Source organism: Bos grunniens, chromosome 2, assembly GCF_055505025.1.
Source record: "Bos grunniens cultivar Pamir isolate PY7600 chromosome 2, Bosgru_T2T1.0, whole genome shotgun sequence".
NCBI lineage: Eukaryota > Metazoa > Chordata > Mammalia > Artiodactyla > Bovidae > Bos > Bos grunniens.
The window spans coordinates 40816879-40834340 of NC_141166.1; the positions used below are offsets into that span (position 1 = coordinate 40816879).

At 40.5% G+C, this 17462-nt stretch overlaps 1 protein-coding gene across 3 annotated transcripts in view; it reads right to left on the bottom strand.

The window, feature by feature from the left end:
- CCNYL1 (cyclin Y like 1) overlaps positions 1-15473 on the bottom strand; it is a 37013-nt gene extending 21540 nt beyond the window's left edge. For 2 of the 3 annotated variants that reach the window (XR_015143094.1, XM_086343330.1), the window contains exons 1-3: positions 14797-15391; positions 3510-3584; positions 1660-1694 (exon numbers count right to left, since the gene is read on the bottom strand). Coding sequence is in view for 2 of the 3 variants with exons in the window: in XM_086343330.1 (XP_086199456.1) it covers positions 1660-1694; positions 3510-3584; positions 14797-15022 (336 nt within the window). In the remaining variant the exon portion in view is untranslated. Of the gene's footprint in view, positions 1-1659; positions 1695-3509; positions 3585-14796 lie in introns of all 3 variants that reach the window. The other variant, XM_086343315.1, reaches the window with a different exon arrangement.
- Between the last annotated feature and the right edge of the window lie 1989 nt (positions 15474-17462).

Here is a 17462-nt window from a genome sequence, read left to right on the forward strand (position 1 = left end):
AATAAAAACTTCAAAAAAAAAAATCTTCAACATCTACAGAAAGATGAGAAATTGCATCAGTGAAAAAAGAATAAAAGGATGGAAGAGAACTCTATAAAAAAAAGGTAGACAAAACAATATATTCAGTAGAAGGATTAGAGCAGTCAAGGAAACCCCCAGGAAGTAGGACAAGAAGCCAAAACGGAAAACAGGAGGGGAAAAAAAATCTGTGCAGAAATATGCTCTAAAATTTTCAACATCTGACTAACAGGAATCCAAAAAAAAAAAAAAAAAAAGAAAATACCAAAGATGCACATAAAAAAATTCACTAGAAGAGATGTTCTGTATGTTTAAAGGCCCCAATAGAGTGACAAGGTCTATATCAAACCATGTTATGAAATTTCAAAACCCCACAAAGACAGAAGGTACTACAAGGTTCCACAGGAGGAAGGAATGGAGAAATGACTAATTTGGTAAGATACAATGTACCAAATTCAACAGATTTAAGAGCAACACTGTAAATGAGAAGACGAGAGAAACATCTCTAGAACTGCAAAAATTAGTTTCAACCTAGAATTCCACACTTTATCAAATATAAGGAGTTTCATAGAGGCTAGGTCTTTAAAAAATTTTTGCCCATGTGCCTTTTTCCAGGAAAATGTGCTCCAGTAAAACAAGGGAGTATAACAAGACAGAGGGAAACAGAATCTAGGACATAGGGGATCCAACATGAGAGAGTAGTGATGTGAGATCCCAGGTGACTTCACACAGATTTCCCAGGAAAATAGGCACAGAGCCCATCTAGGAAACACTAGTATGTAGAGGGTAGGAAGACAAAAGGTTGGCAAAAAGTGTCTCCAAGAAAAAATGGAACAGATGTGGTTTTGTGGACGGAAAATATTTTTGATGGGTATGTGACAAATGTTACAACATTTGGGGGAAAAAATAGCTGTTAAAAAACAGGCAAGTGAATATAGTCAGGAAATTAATTCCACAGAAAAAAATGAAGAATGTGAAAATAGGGAGATTGGCCAGGGAGCTACTCAACTGTGTTTGGCTGTGTGAGATCATGCTTGCTAGAAAAAGCAGAATTGGATTATCCTGAGAAGTGCAGAAGTGCTGAGATTTCATTAACATTGAAGAAAAAGAATGAAAGGTGCACAAGGAGGCAGCACGGAGAACCACACGGCTCAGCGACGGACAACACTTGGTAGTCGTAGTGATGTAGACAGTGACTCTGATTTAATAAAAACTGACGCACGCAAAGGGAACAGAAGGAGGGAGATAAAATCACGGTGGACAAGGAAGTTAAGATTTCACCTGCTGTGCCAAGAAGTCAATGGACAGTGCTAAGAATTAAATTACCTATTACACTTTTATTACTTTGGTTAAAAACTAAGATCAAAAATTTAAGGCAAAAGAGTTGAAGCTCGATCTTTATATTATAACCATATTATTGAAATTTAACTTAAATGTCAGGACCCTTAAAAAAAAAAAAGGGAACTACTAAGTCAAAAACCTTTCTGAATATACTTGATAATTAGGAACTAGACATTCAGAAAATTTATAAATAAGAGGTCAATGCTAACAGTATTGGATCCATCATACTTTTTAGGAAATCATGGCAGACATGCTTTTAATTGAACTATTGATTTCTTAACTTTTCAACTATTTACTTACATGGTTTAAATGGTTGCTCTTCCTCTTTTCTCGCACTAAGAATAAAAAAAATTAACTGATGAATTCCGATACAAATACCATAGAAAAATAAGTCACTAGTTATCTGATGGATTACCAATATACACAATGAGTTAAAATTTCATTCTATTTTTAAAAATAATTTCCAACAAAACATATAACTTAAATCACCCAGCAAAATGAATCCTATAAATAATATCTAAAAACTTAGTTTTACTATTTGACCTAACAGATACTCTGTATTAGGTACAAATCAAAGACTCTCCATTTACAAAAGAAAAGGACAAAGCAAATTAGGCCAGGTGAGATATTTAGCTAATAAAAAAATTTACCAGCTGCACAGTATGTAGTATTTTCTAGTTCTACATGTACATTAGTCACCAGGATTAACAGATGACAACTCTAAGAACCAGTTTCTGGTCAAGCAACCATGTCTCTGGAAGCATCCTGAACCACTTATTGGTCACCTACTCAAACACCCAAGTTAAAAAATACAGGGTCTTTACACACTGGAAAGCTCTATAAACTTTAACATGTGTGCTGACCTCACTAACATGCATTGACAGAACATAGAACTGTTTTGCTCCAACAAAGACCAGAAGAATATAAGCTCAAAGAGAGTCTCAGGCCACACTCGTTCCCATGGCATCACAAGCATGAATTCCTTTAGACTGAAGAGAGACAGGGGCATGAGGTTGTGTTTCTTTTACTCTCTCCACTGTCTCTCTACAGTGTGAGCAGCTCATGAGTCTGGAAAAGACTGAGAAATACAGTAATCCTAACTAGAAATAACTGCCTCAAGACAAAGAACACACACTTTAAGAAAATGCAGGTGCCCTCAGGCTGGAGAACACATGGTGCACTCCGAGAGGGCGTGAGCGCTCTGTGCCCCACCCCCACGCCTGGCCCTCTTCCGGCTGGCAGTTTCTGAGACAGACCCTTTGATAAAAATCGGTAATCTAATGAAAATAAAAGAAAAAGAACCCTCTATTTTTTATTGTGCTGCATTACTTCAAATATTATAGAACGTTCACTTGTATTCCTGCTCTCATAAACAACCGAAAAACTTGATCATGTGTGGCTTTTTAGCAAATAAACTAGGATTTAGCATATATTAAGGAAGACAAGCAGGCAAGACAACAAGCAGGAGTGCAAAAACTTCCAGTTCTGATTCTCATCTTAAAACAAGCAGGACACCAGAAATTTACACAAGGTTTCCCTTACTGAGGATAACCTTCTGGAAAACCCCATATGGCAGGCATGCTGCTCTGATTACCCTGGCCCAGCACCACATTAGGATGAGAGAACTTTGAAGAGCTAAAAGTTCTTATAAGAACTTTTAAAAGAACTTAAAAATTTACATGAATCTGGATGTGAGAAAGGTTCATCTGGTTGAGCACTGTGCAAAATGGTGCCAAAATCACAAGACTCGATTCCCATACATAACAACTGATTTTTTTTTATCAAATGAAAACCTAACTGTGACCTAAACCCTATCATTCATCTTTAACTCATGTGCTCTTGGAGCAAGAGGAAAAGGACAAAGTAGCATGGAAAAACAGACCACAACTAAATCATGTGGCAAGCTGACTGTGTTGATAAAGAAGTAGCAGAGTGTATAAACAGATGGTCTAAGTGTTTCTCATTAAAATAGTGACACCTAAAGTAAAAATGTATCATCACATATTAAAATATCAAATATTAAAATATTATCACATATGAAAAAATAAAATATTTAAACTATTCTAAGTGTTTTTCTGTATCTTCCTAAAATACACAAAACAAAAACAGTTTTCAATCTTTTTCTCAGGGGGGGAAAAACACTGTCTTACCGTCCGTTTGAGATTTGCTCAGAAAAATTGTGCTTGCCCTTGGGTGGTCAGAAGGGTTTGATTCCAAAGCTAAGTCTGCACAGGAAGAAGAGAGAAAGGTGTGACAATTAGTTGAGTAGAAAAAGACATGACTTTTAAAACAGCTACACATTGATTTTAATCACGTTTAATAGCCTTAAGAAGAGCTTTTAGTAATGACAAGAAGGAAACTGTAGTAAAGGCAACAATATAAAAATTCTATTGGTAAACAGAAAAACTGTAGAAATTCTCCAAACATGTGGAATAAAACCAGGGCTATGTCTTAGGCTTTTTTTTTTTTTTTTTAAACTTGCACCTAATCTATGCCTCCCCTCCTATTTATTGATTAAAAATTCAGTCACCTCTCTTTAAGCTGATATTACTAGCAAATTTCAGGAAGTCTCAAGAAGCAAGTTATGCTGTAGTCAATTACTGTCAGATACCAGCTCAATCTATCAAATATGCTATAACCAAATGAGCTGCTTTTGGCAAGTGTTCTTCAGACAATCCAATAGCTAATTCTAACTCCACTCAACAGTTGGCTGCCGTTTATCTAGGGGCTATTCATCATGGCAGATTTAAGAGGAATACATAAGAGTTCAATGTTCTGATCCATAGGAACACTTCCAAGATGGTGATTTTTAACTTTGCCCTCTATTTCCAAAGCTAAACTCTCACTTTTTCCTTTCATGGTGCATGATTAATAGAAGGCTTCAATAAGAGTACTTCCTGGAGCACATCAAAGGGCTGCTTGAAAAAAATTTTGCCCATACCTACGTAAAAAAGGTGGGTCTGCTGGCAGTTCACTTTGCACCAAGGTGGGAGAGTCTTCTATTTAGGCAGAAATATCAAGCAAGCACAAGCTGCCACATTGGACAGTAAGGTTGTTGTTTAAAACAAACAAAGCCCTATGGGCACTTACTCAGTGAACTCACTTACTCACCTCAAACCAATTAAACAATCTTTTAAGAAACTAGACCAAGATTTTTAAAGAGTAATAGTTAAGGCAATATTTCCCAAACCACATAATAATTGGCCTATTTTTAAAGGGGTGTTTGGTGGTCAAAGTGATTTACATGTTATCCCTGAGAATCAAAAAGCTATATACATTGATATATTAAAAACCAACCAGTCCAGTAGTGAATTCCGTCTAACCCAGCATTTCACAAATGTTATCTACCTAGAACCCTTTTCTTCCTCAAAGAAAGAATTTTGCATGAACAGTAATTTGGGACTTCCTGGTTTAATGGGAATTTTAATGTTACTGCCAGCATTATAAATTTACATATGTAAACCAACTGCTTTGTTCTTCATGAAAATTCCTTCACTGCATTTGGAGTTTATTAAGCTATTTTTGGAGAAAATATTCTATTCAACAGTTTTATGTAAAAGACCCATAAAATTATTTTAAAGTTTTTTACCCCCTACATATTTGAAAAATTCGACACCGAGAAAATAAATTATTTCAGTTGTACACAAAGTTGACAGGCAGAGACTTTCGACCTAAGGCTTCTGAAAGGATTCATGACTACTTATCTGTACCAGAAAGTAAACAGGCTACACTGGAATCTAAAAAATAAGCAGAAATGCTTGCAAAGTAGCCATATTTTTCATCAGGGTTTATGGCATGGTAAAATTTAACAAGAGTCAATGGAAGTCCAGGAAAAGTAAGTGTCAGGATCAAAGAGAAGCGAGCTTTAACATATACACACACACCCTGTACATACACACACCCTGCACACGCACACACACCCTGCCAAACCAGGGTGTGCTACTGGTATGCTATGATGTGCTACTACAGATCTATATAGAGAAAGCAAGAAGGCTGGGATAAAAGAAATGACATGCAGGAAAAAGGTAAACTTGCCCAAGTGATCAGAAAAGAGCTGGCACTCCCCCTACCCTACTCTAGAGGTTTCAAGGGTGGGCACATGACCCAGAACTGGCTAATAGACTGCAGCTTTCCTGGGACTTTCCAAGAAGCAGAAAAAGGCAGAGGGGTACCCTAGGCTCCTTAGCTAATCTGGAGCTGCTTGGACACTCCTCTTGCCATCAAGAGGGGAAAAGCTTTTCGGGAGAGATCAACAGAGGAGAACAGAACTGAGACAGGCTGTGAGGTCACTGAACTCCTGGGTCAAGCACTGCTTAATTTACTCTATCAACTCCAGTTATATAAAAGTCAATATATATGTATTTTTAATTTAAGCTATTCTGAGACATTTTCTCAAACTTGCAACAGAAAGAGACCTGGTTAACCAGCAGAACTGATGATCACATTGAAGGTGGGGAAAGGTAAAAGTCATTTGCTCATTCCTTTAACAAATGTCATGAACAAAAATTTGCATGCGCCAAAATGACACTATTTAAAAATTAACCCACAGATTCACAACCCTTACTTTTAGTTGTTTTCCTTACACATTAGAAAAAGCTCTAATTAGTGTATAATTTATGTCTTCTTGTTATTAACAACCCTTCTACATCTGACTGTTGCATATTTACTGTTTAATGAATACACAACAGCCCATCAAGCGTTATTCCTATACTGTACTTAGCCAATTCCCTATTGCTGGGGTTTAGGTACTTAAAACATTCTATTCTTTGATGAGGAAACTTTTCATCTATTGTTATACAGCTTTTTAAATAAATAATGGTTTTATCTCCTTAGCAAAGATCTTCAAAAGTGGGATGTCTAAGCCAAAAGGTTAGATCATTTTCCTGGCTCAAGGTACAGTGCTAAACTGCTTCCTGAAGAAGGTGGGGCCACATTAATGTATAATGCTACCAATCATGGCAGTTTTAGTTCCTACCCCTGCTCTGCAGAGTTGTGGAGGAAAAAGTCCTACTAACAGAAATAAGGAATAACACTGTAGATCTAATCTGTATTTCTTTTGATTACATAGTTTTGACCACTTTCCCATAATTATCAGTGTCATTTCCACTGTGGTGAGCTGCCTATCATTTATAGGTACTAAACATACTAGGGCCCTACTGCTGTCAATCTGCATGAGGTTTTCAGAAAATACTAATCTTCTGTTTACAGCCTATAGAACAATTTTCTATACAACTTGCACTTTTTGCCAGTGAAAACTACATCACTATTTTAGACTTGACAGGTAAGCCATTAGACAATAAACTCATACATACACACAGTATTTCTGCACACTCCATTAACTGTTTTGCCAAGAGTCTAAGGAGACGATGAAAAAAATGTACCATACTCTTCACTGTCACAAAGGTAAGACTGTCAACTAGGAAGCAAAGCATTACCACCCACCCTTCCCCTCATCCCCTCTCCTGCAACAAGCACACACAATAATGTTAGAGGTATTTTGAGAAATTACTGTGCATTTTATATGCGAATTCTTTCTAAAATTACTTCTTTAGCAATCTTTAAGAATGTTTTAACCCAGGAGAAATATTCTTGAGCTCTTGATTAGGGGTTATCATTAAAGTTATATTTTAAGAGCCATCACTTTTATATTATCAATTTAAATTGCAACTCATTTGACAGCATGATAGACTTATGAAGAAAAAGGATGACTAGAAAAAATTAAGCTCAGGTCTTAATATAAACACTCCCAGGAGGAAACCTGTATACCAGATCACTGAACGCTGCTTTTCCTCCAACCTAACATTCTATCAATCGTGAGATCCATCTTAATTGCAGATGTTAAAAATGTGAAAATAAAGGCAACTTAGAACATTCAAAATGCATTACCAAAGCCTAAGTGTTAAAATTATGCTGTCAAACTGTCAATAAATGATTTTTCCCTGTCAAAATATCAGAGAAAGTAGTGACCAAGAAATCATCTGACAGGAGACTAATGCCAACATATTGACTTCAGTTCAGTTCAGTCACTCAGTCGAGTTCGACTCTTTGCGACTCCATGAACCACAGCAAGCCAGGCCTCCCTGTCCATCACCAACTCCCGGAGTCCACCCAAACCCATGTCCATTGTGTCAGAGATGCTATCCAACCATCTCATCCTCTGTCATTCCCTTCTGCTCCTTCCCTCAATCTTTCCCAGCATCAGGGTCTTTTCAAATGAGTCAGCTCTCTGCATCAGGTGGCCAAAGTATTGGAGTTTCAGCTTCAACATCAGTCCCTCCAATGAACACCCAGGACTGATCTCCTTTAGGATGGACTGGCTGGATCTCCTTGCAGTCCAAGGGACTCGCAAGAATCTTCTCCAACACCACAGTTCAAAAGCATCAATTCTTCAGTGCTCAGCTTTCTTTATAGTCTAACTCTAACACCCATACATGACCACTGGAAAAACCATAGCCTTGACTAGACGGACCTTTGTTGGCAAAGTAATGTCTCTGCTTTTTAATACACTGTCTAGGTTGCTCATAACTTTGCTTCCAAGGAGCAACCGTCTTTTAATTTCATGGCTGCCATCACCATCCGCAGTGATTTTGGAGCCCAGAAAAATAAAGTTAGCCACTGTTTCCCCATCTATTTGCCACAAAGTGATGGGACTGGATGCCATGATTTTAGTTTTCTGAATGTTGAGCTTTAAGCCAACTTTTTCACCCTCCTCTTTCATTTTCATCAAGAGGCTCTTTAGTTCTTCTTCACTTCAGTTCAGTTGCTCAGTCGTGTCCGACTTCTTGCAACCCCATGGACTGCAGCACGCCAGGCCTCCCTGTCCATCACCAACTCCTGGAGTTTACCCAAACTCATGTCCATTAAGTCGGTGATGCCATCCAGCCATCTCATCCTTTGTCGTCCCCTTCTCCTCCTGCCCCCAATCCCTCCCAGCATCAGTCTTTTCCAATGAGTCAACTTTTCGCATGAGGTGATCAAAGTATTGGAGTTTCAGCTTCAGCATCAGTCCTTCCAAAGAACAACCAGGACTGATCTCCTTTAGAATGGACTGGTTGGATCTCCTTGCGGTCCAAGGGACTCTCAAGAATCTTCTCCAACACCACAGTTCAAAAGCATCAATTCTTTGGCGCTCAGCTTTCTTCACAGTCCAACTCTCACATCCATACGTGACCACTGGAAAAACCATAGCCTTGACTAGACAGACCTTTGTTGGCAAAGTAATGTCTCTGCTTTTTAATGTGCTATCTAGGTTGCTTTTTATCTCATGCTTTTTAATATGCTATCTTCACTTAATATATTGCAATTAAACAGGATTGTCAGCATTTTCTGGGCCAACTTCTGGGCTCCAGTTTACTTAAAGGTTTACTCCATTTACTGAACTGCCCTATCACCCCTCAGTTCAGTTCAGTCGCTCAGTTGTGTCCGACTCTTTGCAACCCCATGAATCGCAGCACGCAGGCCTCCCTGTCCATCACCAACTCTCAGACTCACGTCCATCAAGTCAGTGATGCCATCCAGCCACAGTAGTATAATATATTAGTTTTATGGCTAATAATACATCTCACGTCTTACGATCATCTGGTGTTTCATCTGAGTCCACACTTTGCACCCTAGCCAAGTGGTTCTTGCCCGCCGATGCTGAACTGGGCTGTCTCACCAGAGGGCACACAGCATGCTCCTGCAAGCCCCTCTACTGCTACTACTTCCCTAGCTTCTGACCATCCTGGCTTCCAAACTGCTTCTGAACTTGCCTCTAACTGGGTTCTCAGTTCTGCCTTACCTTAATCCTCAATCAATGTTGTAATAATCATGACTAAGAGATGATATACAGGTAAATATACCTGGCTTTATGTATTTCTAAAGAGTACTTAGGCTTCTTGGACTTTTAAGAACCTTTCTGGGTTGCAAGCTACGGTGATTTCATTTCACATTATGCAATGTTACTGTTTTAACTCTTGAAGTTTTATTACTTTAATACCCTAAAAATAAACAATTTTTAAAAAAGGGGTGAGAAAAAAGGTAGTATTGCAAAGCAGAGCACAAAATGACATCAATAAATTCTGTTCCTGTACATCATGTATTTGGAATTTACAGTCCTCATCTATCAAGGTTTTAAAAATGAATAAAACCTTGGACAACTCTGTACCTCAGAGAACAACCCCTACACTGCCTAACTCAGAACATGATGAGAATCCAATGAAATTTAAGAGTAATGTATACACCATAGCTTCACTGAGTTACATAAGCCCCTTCGCCATGACAAGGCTGCGATCCATGAAGGGGATATACTATATAAAGCATAATAAATGACACATCAAAGCTTTCACAAATTAACTAAAAGCCAAAAGTGAACATTTAGCATTTCACAGGAAAATTTATCTCCACTCATCACCCTCAGCCAAATAATATCTTAAACAAACAATGCTCTGTCGCTGTTCAGTCACTAAGTTGTGTCTGACTCTTTGCAGCTTCATGGATTGCACCACGCCAGGCTTCCCAGTCCTACACGATTCTGAGTTTGTGCAAACTCATGTCACTGAGTCAGGCTACCCACTAAAGGAAAGAGGATAAGAGTATAGAAGGGCAGGCATTTCTCCTAGTGTTCTTCCTTTTTCTTCTTTAATAAGCAAATACATACCATTTTTCCTGCTTCTGTCATGGAGATTAGTGTATATTCTCTCCCCATTTTTTTTCAGGTTAACATCCCCTGGAGATGAAGTCATTAACAGTGGAGAGAGCTCTTTCACAGTCCCTAATTCTTCACTGTCTGGATGTGCTAGTTTACCAGTCCCTTACTGGACATCTGAATTATTTCCAGTATTTTGCTACTGAAGATAATGCAACATATGCGGCCTATACCTTCAGAATAAATTCTTTTAGTACGATCTCTGGATTAAGTGAGACTGTGCCAACTTCCCCTTCAAGGGGTTGATCGATTTCCCATTTCTACCAGCAATATACGAATGTAGCTTTCTTCAGTGTCACCAAAGAATGCAGTGCCAAGTTTCTGAATTTTCTCCCAACAGAAGCTACAGTAGTTGTATTTTCATTTCTCTTATGTGTGAGGATATGTTTAAAAGCCATCTGCATTTCTTTTTCTGTGACTTGTCCCATTCATATTGTGGTTAGCCTACTTTTAGATTCACTCAGTTTCTTCAAGTCGGCCTATTTTAGGCCCTTATTAATACTGCTTTTTTGTTCATACCACTGTTGGCTCTCAGCTGAGCAACTACACCAGCCTCCTAGCTGGTCTCCCTGCTTCATTCTACCCCTGCCCACATTAGAGTAGCTGGTCTGCTCTCCTGCCCTCCTCCCCTTCTTTAAGAATTATTATTCCCTTGCATATAACCTTTCAATGGTTTCCCATTACAATTAGACTAAAATCCGTATTTTTTCTTGTCAAGGCCTTAATCCCCTGATATTCCTCCTGGCATTCTTTCACTCAGCTGCAGCCACCCTTTCTGTCCTCTGCCTACCCCAAGCATATTCCCTTCTAAGGACCTCACATGGCTCCCCCTCACTCCTAGGATGCTCACTGGTCACTTAAGGAAACCACCCTCAGTAAAACTCCTCCCCAGTCTGTGATCATCATTTTCTTTCTTCTCAAGTGTCTCGCTACTTAACATTATTCCTGTGTCATCAGCCCCGCCCCGGCACCTCTAGGAAGTAAAGACCAGAGTTAGGGTTTGGGTTTTGTCTGTATAACCTCTGTCTGTCCTGCTCCTAAATGGTGCCCAATAATCATCCATTTCAGTGTACCCCAGATCATTTATGCTTCTCCTTAATTTTCCTTCATCATCTAAGATTCCTTCTAATGCTGTCCTTTGATGTGTCTGTCACCTAAGACCAGCATTAATTTCAGATCTCTTAGAGTGGTAGTTTAGTTACTCAGAATCAAAGACACCGACAGGTTTCCAAGAACCACAAAAACCTAAGAGAGGAAATCTACTCTTCACTGAAAAATCAACGGTAACTTTAATTTGGGGAAAGAACATTTAATGTTAAAATACCTTAACTACAAAATGACTCACCCTATGAATTTAATTAAGTCATAAGACAAAGTGTACTACCAGAATTCTACAGGGAAGTACATCACATCACTTTTTATGTCGATGCCCAGAATAAAGCAATATAATGGGATTATAAAAGACAACCATAAAGGGTGGGTAAATGAATGATGCTCCAACCATTAAACAGGCGATAAAAAGCAGACTGTACAGCTACATGCAGCTGCATGGAAATACATCCTGGAGCGTGCTTCAGGTGTCAGCATGATTCCAGGAGCTTCCCTTCTTCACTTTACAAGAGAAAGTTACAAAGTGGCACACAAAGAACAATTTCATACAACACAACCTTCTATTTATATGTATACAAAAGGTTCAGGAAGAATCAACACCAAAGTATTAATAAAAATTCTTGATATTCTGAGTATGAGTGAACTACTTTTCAGTATTTTGTAAATCTTTTACCTCAAATGTTTATTGTTATCAAAAAAGTAAAAAAAAAAAGTGTTTATAATAGCTACTGAAAAGAGGAAAGACCTGTTGCTCTGAGGTTTTTTCCCCATTACATCGTCAATTCCCTCCCTATCCACTCTTTGGAGGATGGAAGGAAGGAATCATTTGAGAGCGCACCTTGCACCAGAAAATGAGCAAAGTTCCTAAGGGCACAATATAAAGGCTGTTTGAAAAGCAGATGCATAAAATAAAATCAGGTAATAGGACCATAGCATCTTATTTTCTATTATTGACACTAATATCACAGTTACATTAGATAACACTGTTAAAGGCAAGGTAGCAACAAAATTCTTTTAAGTCTGATATTTATACTAGGTTCTTTAGGAGTTAACTGAAACAGCTTGAAGAAATCATGTTCTTCTCAAAGGTTTCTGAAGAACAAGACACAGCATCATTTATGTTTGATTTTGTCTAAGTAACCAAATAATTCTTCACTGCAGAAAAGCCAAAATGTTTTATATCAATGTATTTCTCAGTTTCCAGGGAAACTGATATAAAATTGTCTGAAATAAAAACATTAAGAGCAAACTTCCAATGTACTTGCACTTTACATTCGGTGTTTTGACCTTGTTTCTATGGAAACTTAATAATAGGCAAATGCTGAAACTGAAGTTTCTCTTATCACTTTATTGAACGCCAAAAAAAAGAGAGACAAATTTAAGTAAAATTTTAACAATCATGTCAAACATAAAAAGGTAAATTCTGTACACATGAACTCTCTTTTTCTAGTTCCCGACTTAGCACTCCTCCTCACTAAATGCTTTGTACCTTACCTGCCTGCTTACCAGCTTCTCCTAATGTCCCTCTGTCCAGGGCATTCTCGGCTTCAATTCGAGGTCAGCAGAACAAACTCTTTCGAATATACCAACATGTTTACCTGGCTGGTAAATTTAGGCTATTTCACGACTTCTTTTATTCCTACCCATTGTAATAAATGTACAGACATAGAATGGAGAGGTAAATGTTGCTTCTGAGTTGTGAACAATAAACTCAAATGGAAATAATTAAAACTGAAGTTGAGATAGGCCTATCTTACAGATAAATTATAAAATAAAAAGTGCATTCCAAATAGTTTTTTTTAAGTACCCAACAACTGAATTTGGTGTATCTACCACTCTCACGTCTGTCTCTTCTGTTCAGCAGCTATGTTACACAGTTATTTCAGATCTCTAAGTCTTGGTTTCTTCATTGGCAACACATGGAGAATATTCACAGGTCTTATTTATAGATGGAAGGGTCAAGTGAAATACACCCGAAAATACATTGTAAATCTTAAAAGAATTATACAAAAGTCCAACTACACTAGCCTACATATTGTTTTTTAAAATCCCTTAGAGGCTTACCTTATAGCAACAAACTGAACAATTTTCACAACTATGCACAAGTTTTGTTTTTAAAGCTACAATTAATTTACATAATTTATTCTTTCACAGTATCTGACTAGTATCTGACAGTATCTGAAAAGGGAGTACTTTCCACTTACAAAGCCATGTCCATCATATGGGTGAGTTCACAGGCTTACCTATTCTAACTTTGAAAGAAATTAAGTAAACGCAAATAAAATTTAAATAGAAAAGCTATAAGACATTTTCTCTATGAAATAAAGAAATACTCTCTGGCATTTAAACGCAACAATTGGGCCAATGGGGCTTTAACATCTTCATCACACAATGTTTTCTACTTTAAAGAACACAGTCTTTATTAATGAGCCAGTGTTATCCAGAATCTTTAAAAAAAAAAACCAAAAAAACAAAAAACCTAGAGCCGTCCAGTTTCAAAATTCTAGAGGAAAAAATTCAAACATTTCCTCTCCTCTCTTTTCTCTTCTCCATGACAACCCACCCCCACCCCCAGCCATTTGGTCTTCAGAATTTTACCTGAACATTCTGAAAGTTGAATAGGATTCCACTGGCAGGAGGGGGTTGGAAGGAGAGGTAGCCATGGAGACAACTTTTCTGCAGGATCTGCCATCTTAACTGCCAAATCTTTGTATTACAAATAAAAGTCTGAATTTCTTTTTTCTCCTTTGAAACTTTTGACCAACAGTCTCAGGAACCACCCCCACCCCTCCCTTAGAAGAGGCAACATGCAAGTGAAGTTGGTTAAAGCTGAAGACATTTTTGTGTCAAAGTTGGACTCTTAATCAGAGCTCCGTGGGGTCGTCTTTGGGTTAAAAAAAAAAAAAAAAATCTATTCCCTGCAGCCGTTGCAGTAACGTTTCACTCCGTTCAGTTATTTTAAGCCCCACTCTCACCTTTTTCTTTGCTATCGTGTTCAGATTATAGTTAGAATAAGGTCGCTTCAATCAGCACAACTCTAGACAGAATTCTACTTAACGCCACACTAACTCTGTCGATCTCAGTTTTGATATTAAATAACAAATCCTAAAATCTGTCTTAATTGTCCCGAGTATCAACTATCCTAACGAGTGGAAGTGTATCTAGATCCTTACCTCGTTCCTTCACTTAGGTACCATCTGGATAAGTAAGGATAGGGAGATGGGATGGATATCGCCGAAGTTGGGAGTATTTAAGTTTTCATTGAGAAGACAGAATACATCAGAAAGTCTTCACAAAGTCCCACGAGATGTTAAATAGAATCACGAACAGGAGGGGCCTCAGACTTGAGGGTCTCGGGTCGGGTTGCGAAATGGGAATAGGGGAAGAATTGGGCGTTCGGGTAGAGAAGAGGGAGAGAGACTGGCCGGACGCGACAGGGAAAGAATAAGGGGTGGGGACGCCAGGCAGGGCCAGCCTCCGTCCCCGGTGCCCAGCCCCGAGAGAGCCAACTCCAGGCAGGAAGGAGCCCTAGGCGGCGGCTCCCTCCCGGGGGACCCGGGGGTCGGCGGAGGCCAGAGGTAAGCTCGAGAGCAGACGGCGCCGGCCCCGCGAGGGGCGAGGCGCGCCGGCCGCTTTCTTACCTTCGGGCATCTCCCGGTCGCTGATGTGCTGCAGGTGGTGGCCTTCACCCGCTCCGAAATCCAACTCGGTGGGTTCCACGGTAGCCGGCGCCGGTGCTACTGCCACCGCGTCTCCGGCCGCCGCCTCGTAGACCTCAGACTCATAGTCTGGCTCCGCCGGCCCCGCGCGCCGGCCCAACTTGGGGCTGGCACTGGGGGACACGCAACAGGTCAGCGTGTTCCCCATGGGGCGCCTCCGCTCCTCGCTGCCGTCGCCTCCGCTCGGCCCCCGACTCCGCCGAGCTCAGAAGCCGCCCCCTCCCCCAACAATGGCGCGGCGGGCACGGGCAGCCCCGGGCTATGCCGGGGCTGCGCCGCGCATGTAGACGCGGCCTCGCCTGCCTCTCGCCTGTCCGCCCCGCCGCCGGGCCCGGGGCAGGGCTCCGGCCCCGGCCGCACCCCCGCTGTCTCGCCGCCGCCGCCTCCCCGGAGTCAACTAGTCTGTGAAGGCGGCGACCAGCCCGGCTTATTTAAAAGGGGTGGGGACCCGACAAGCGCTGAGACGCGCAGCCACTGCCGGGAGAGAGCGCGGTCAGAGCTCCTCCTCCTTCCGCCGCCGCCTCCCGACTGAAAGGCGCTGGCCTGGCCGGCCCTTGCCAACCGGAACGCGTCCTTCGGTCACCTGGTTACGACGGACCAATCACACACAGAGTTTCCTCCCAGAGCCCGCCTCCAAGAGCAGGCACGTGACTCACAATGCCCCGCCCCCACCCCGCGGCTGCTCCGCCCCTCGAGTGGCGCGCCCTGGACTCCTGTTTCCATTCATCTTGCGGCACTCGGAGCTTTCGGGTCCTTCGGGAAGCCTTGAGGGAGTTTGTGAATCGAAGCTGTTCTGAGTCAGTGGGCTCTATAGAAGGCTTGTTAGTAAAGAGTCAGTTCTGTTAGCAACTCGGTTTCATCGGATCTGACAGATGACTCATTTGATGCATTGCTCAACAAACTTAGTTACACCCGAATCGTTGAGTTTTTTGTAACTAAATACTCCTCTCTAACTGACTTCGAAAGAGTGTAGATTTCCGCCTTCAGTTTAACCATAGCAACCCCCCGGGTCCTCAATAAAGAGCTGTGTCTGCGTCTTGAATGAGACTTGAGGACACGTCACCCCTCCACTTCCTCATCGGTAAATTAGGGACCGAACTCCTCCCTCCCAACTCTGAAACGCTGGGATTCAGCAACTCGATTTTCTCGCTGTTTCTCTCTTCCACGGCACGAGTCTCCAGGTTTCCCTACTTTCACCAGTAACATAAAGCACAAAGCATGATTCTCTCATACAAAACTGAGAGTCACAAAGTGAAGTACCACGATTTTGATTTAATGAAGATGATGGTAAAGATATGTTCCCAAGGTCACATGATTGCTCAGGAGGATGGCCAGGATTTGGTCTCCGATTGTGTGGATCCCCAAAGGCACCTTATTGTGATTATCCGAAAATAAATGTAGAAGTCAAATTTGATTGGAAGTGGCATAGGATTTTCTCTAAGGGAGAACAATTTTTTGAAGTGAATTTAAAAATACTTTCCCTTCTTTCAACATTGGTTAGTCCCTCCCACTTTCCTGCAACAGCCCTGCCCTCGATGAGCTCAGTCAGGCACATGAGAAAATAAAGGCTTAGAAAGTCCAGTTGTCTGAGGTCAGTCACACTGCTGCCAAGTACTTGAACCTGAAATTCAAACCTAGATCTATCTAACCCCAAAGTAGGTTCTGGGGTAAAGAGCTTGATTTTTCCCCCCAGAAACATGAAAGCCTTTGAATATTGTGATGTTAAGGAGTCACCATCAGGTGGCTTCTAGTGAGGTCACTTTGGACAATAAAAAGGATTGATGGAAGAAACAAGACCGACTTTATATTCATCTAAGAGGGGAGTGAGAGTTCAAACTAAAGGCAGTGGCAGAGACTGGTGTGGTGGGAAAGGATTTGAGGTCATTTAGTGACTAGATATGGAGCAAGAAGGGGAAAAGAGAGGCAAAACTGGCTGCTAGGGTTCTGACTTAGGGAACTAGGGAGAGCACAGTGAGTTTTTCCTAGATAGTGCAGAAAGAGGAAGAGGTTTGAGGAGGAAGATCATTTGGTGCTCTGTTAATGGGAGCATGGAAGTAGAGTGCTCAGGTTGAAAGTTTGATGTAAACTTCTGTAGGCTAAGTCCATTTTGTGATATCCCATTTTATGTTTTTGAAAATAATACATATTAAATCAATTTTTAAATGTAATTGTGGAAATCCCCTAATGCTGACAGTTAAGACTATAATATTTTTCATGGAGCAACTTGGAATCTATGGTTTTAGTAAAAGACATGTCCTATGTAAAATAAAACTGTTAAATTAGAACAATATTAAAATTGTCATTGGAGTACAAAGTAGTTGAAGCTGTGGGTGAAGTGATTGCCTTGAGAAGACGTGTATAATAAGGAAAGGAAGGAGGGAGGGAGGGAGAGGGAGAGGGGAACTTCAAAAATAGGGAAATTTAAATGACATTTAAGTAAACCTGCCAAAGGGAGTAGTGGAAATCAAGGGACCTGTGTATTAATCAGAAATGGCTGATCAGCTCAGTTCCATGAGAAATCACATCTGCTTCTCTTTTCTGAAACAGAGCACCCAGCATAGTACCTGGCCAGTAGAAGCTCTATTTGT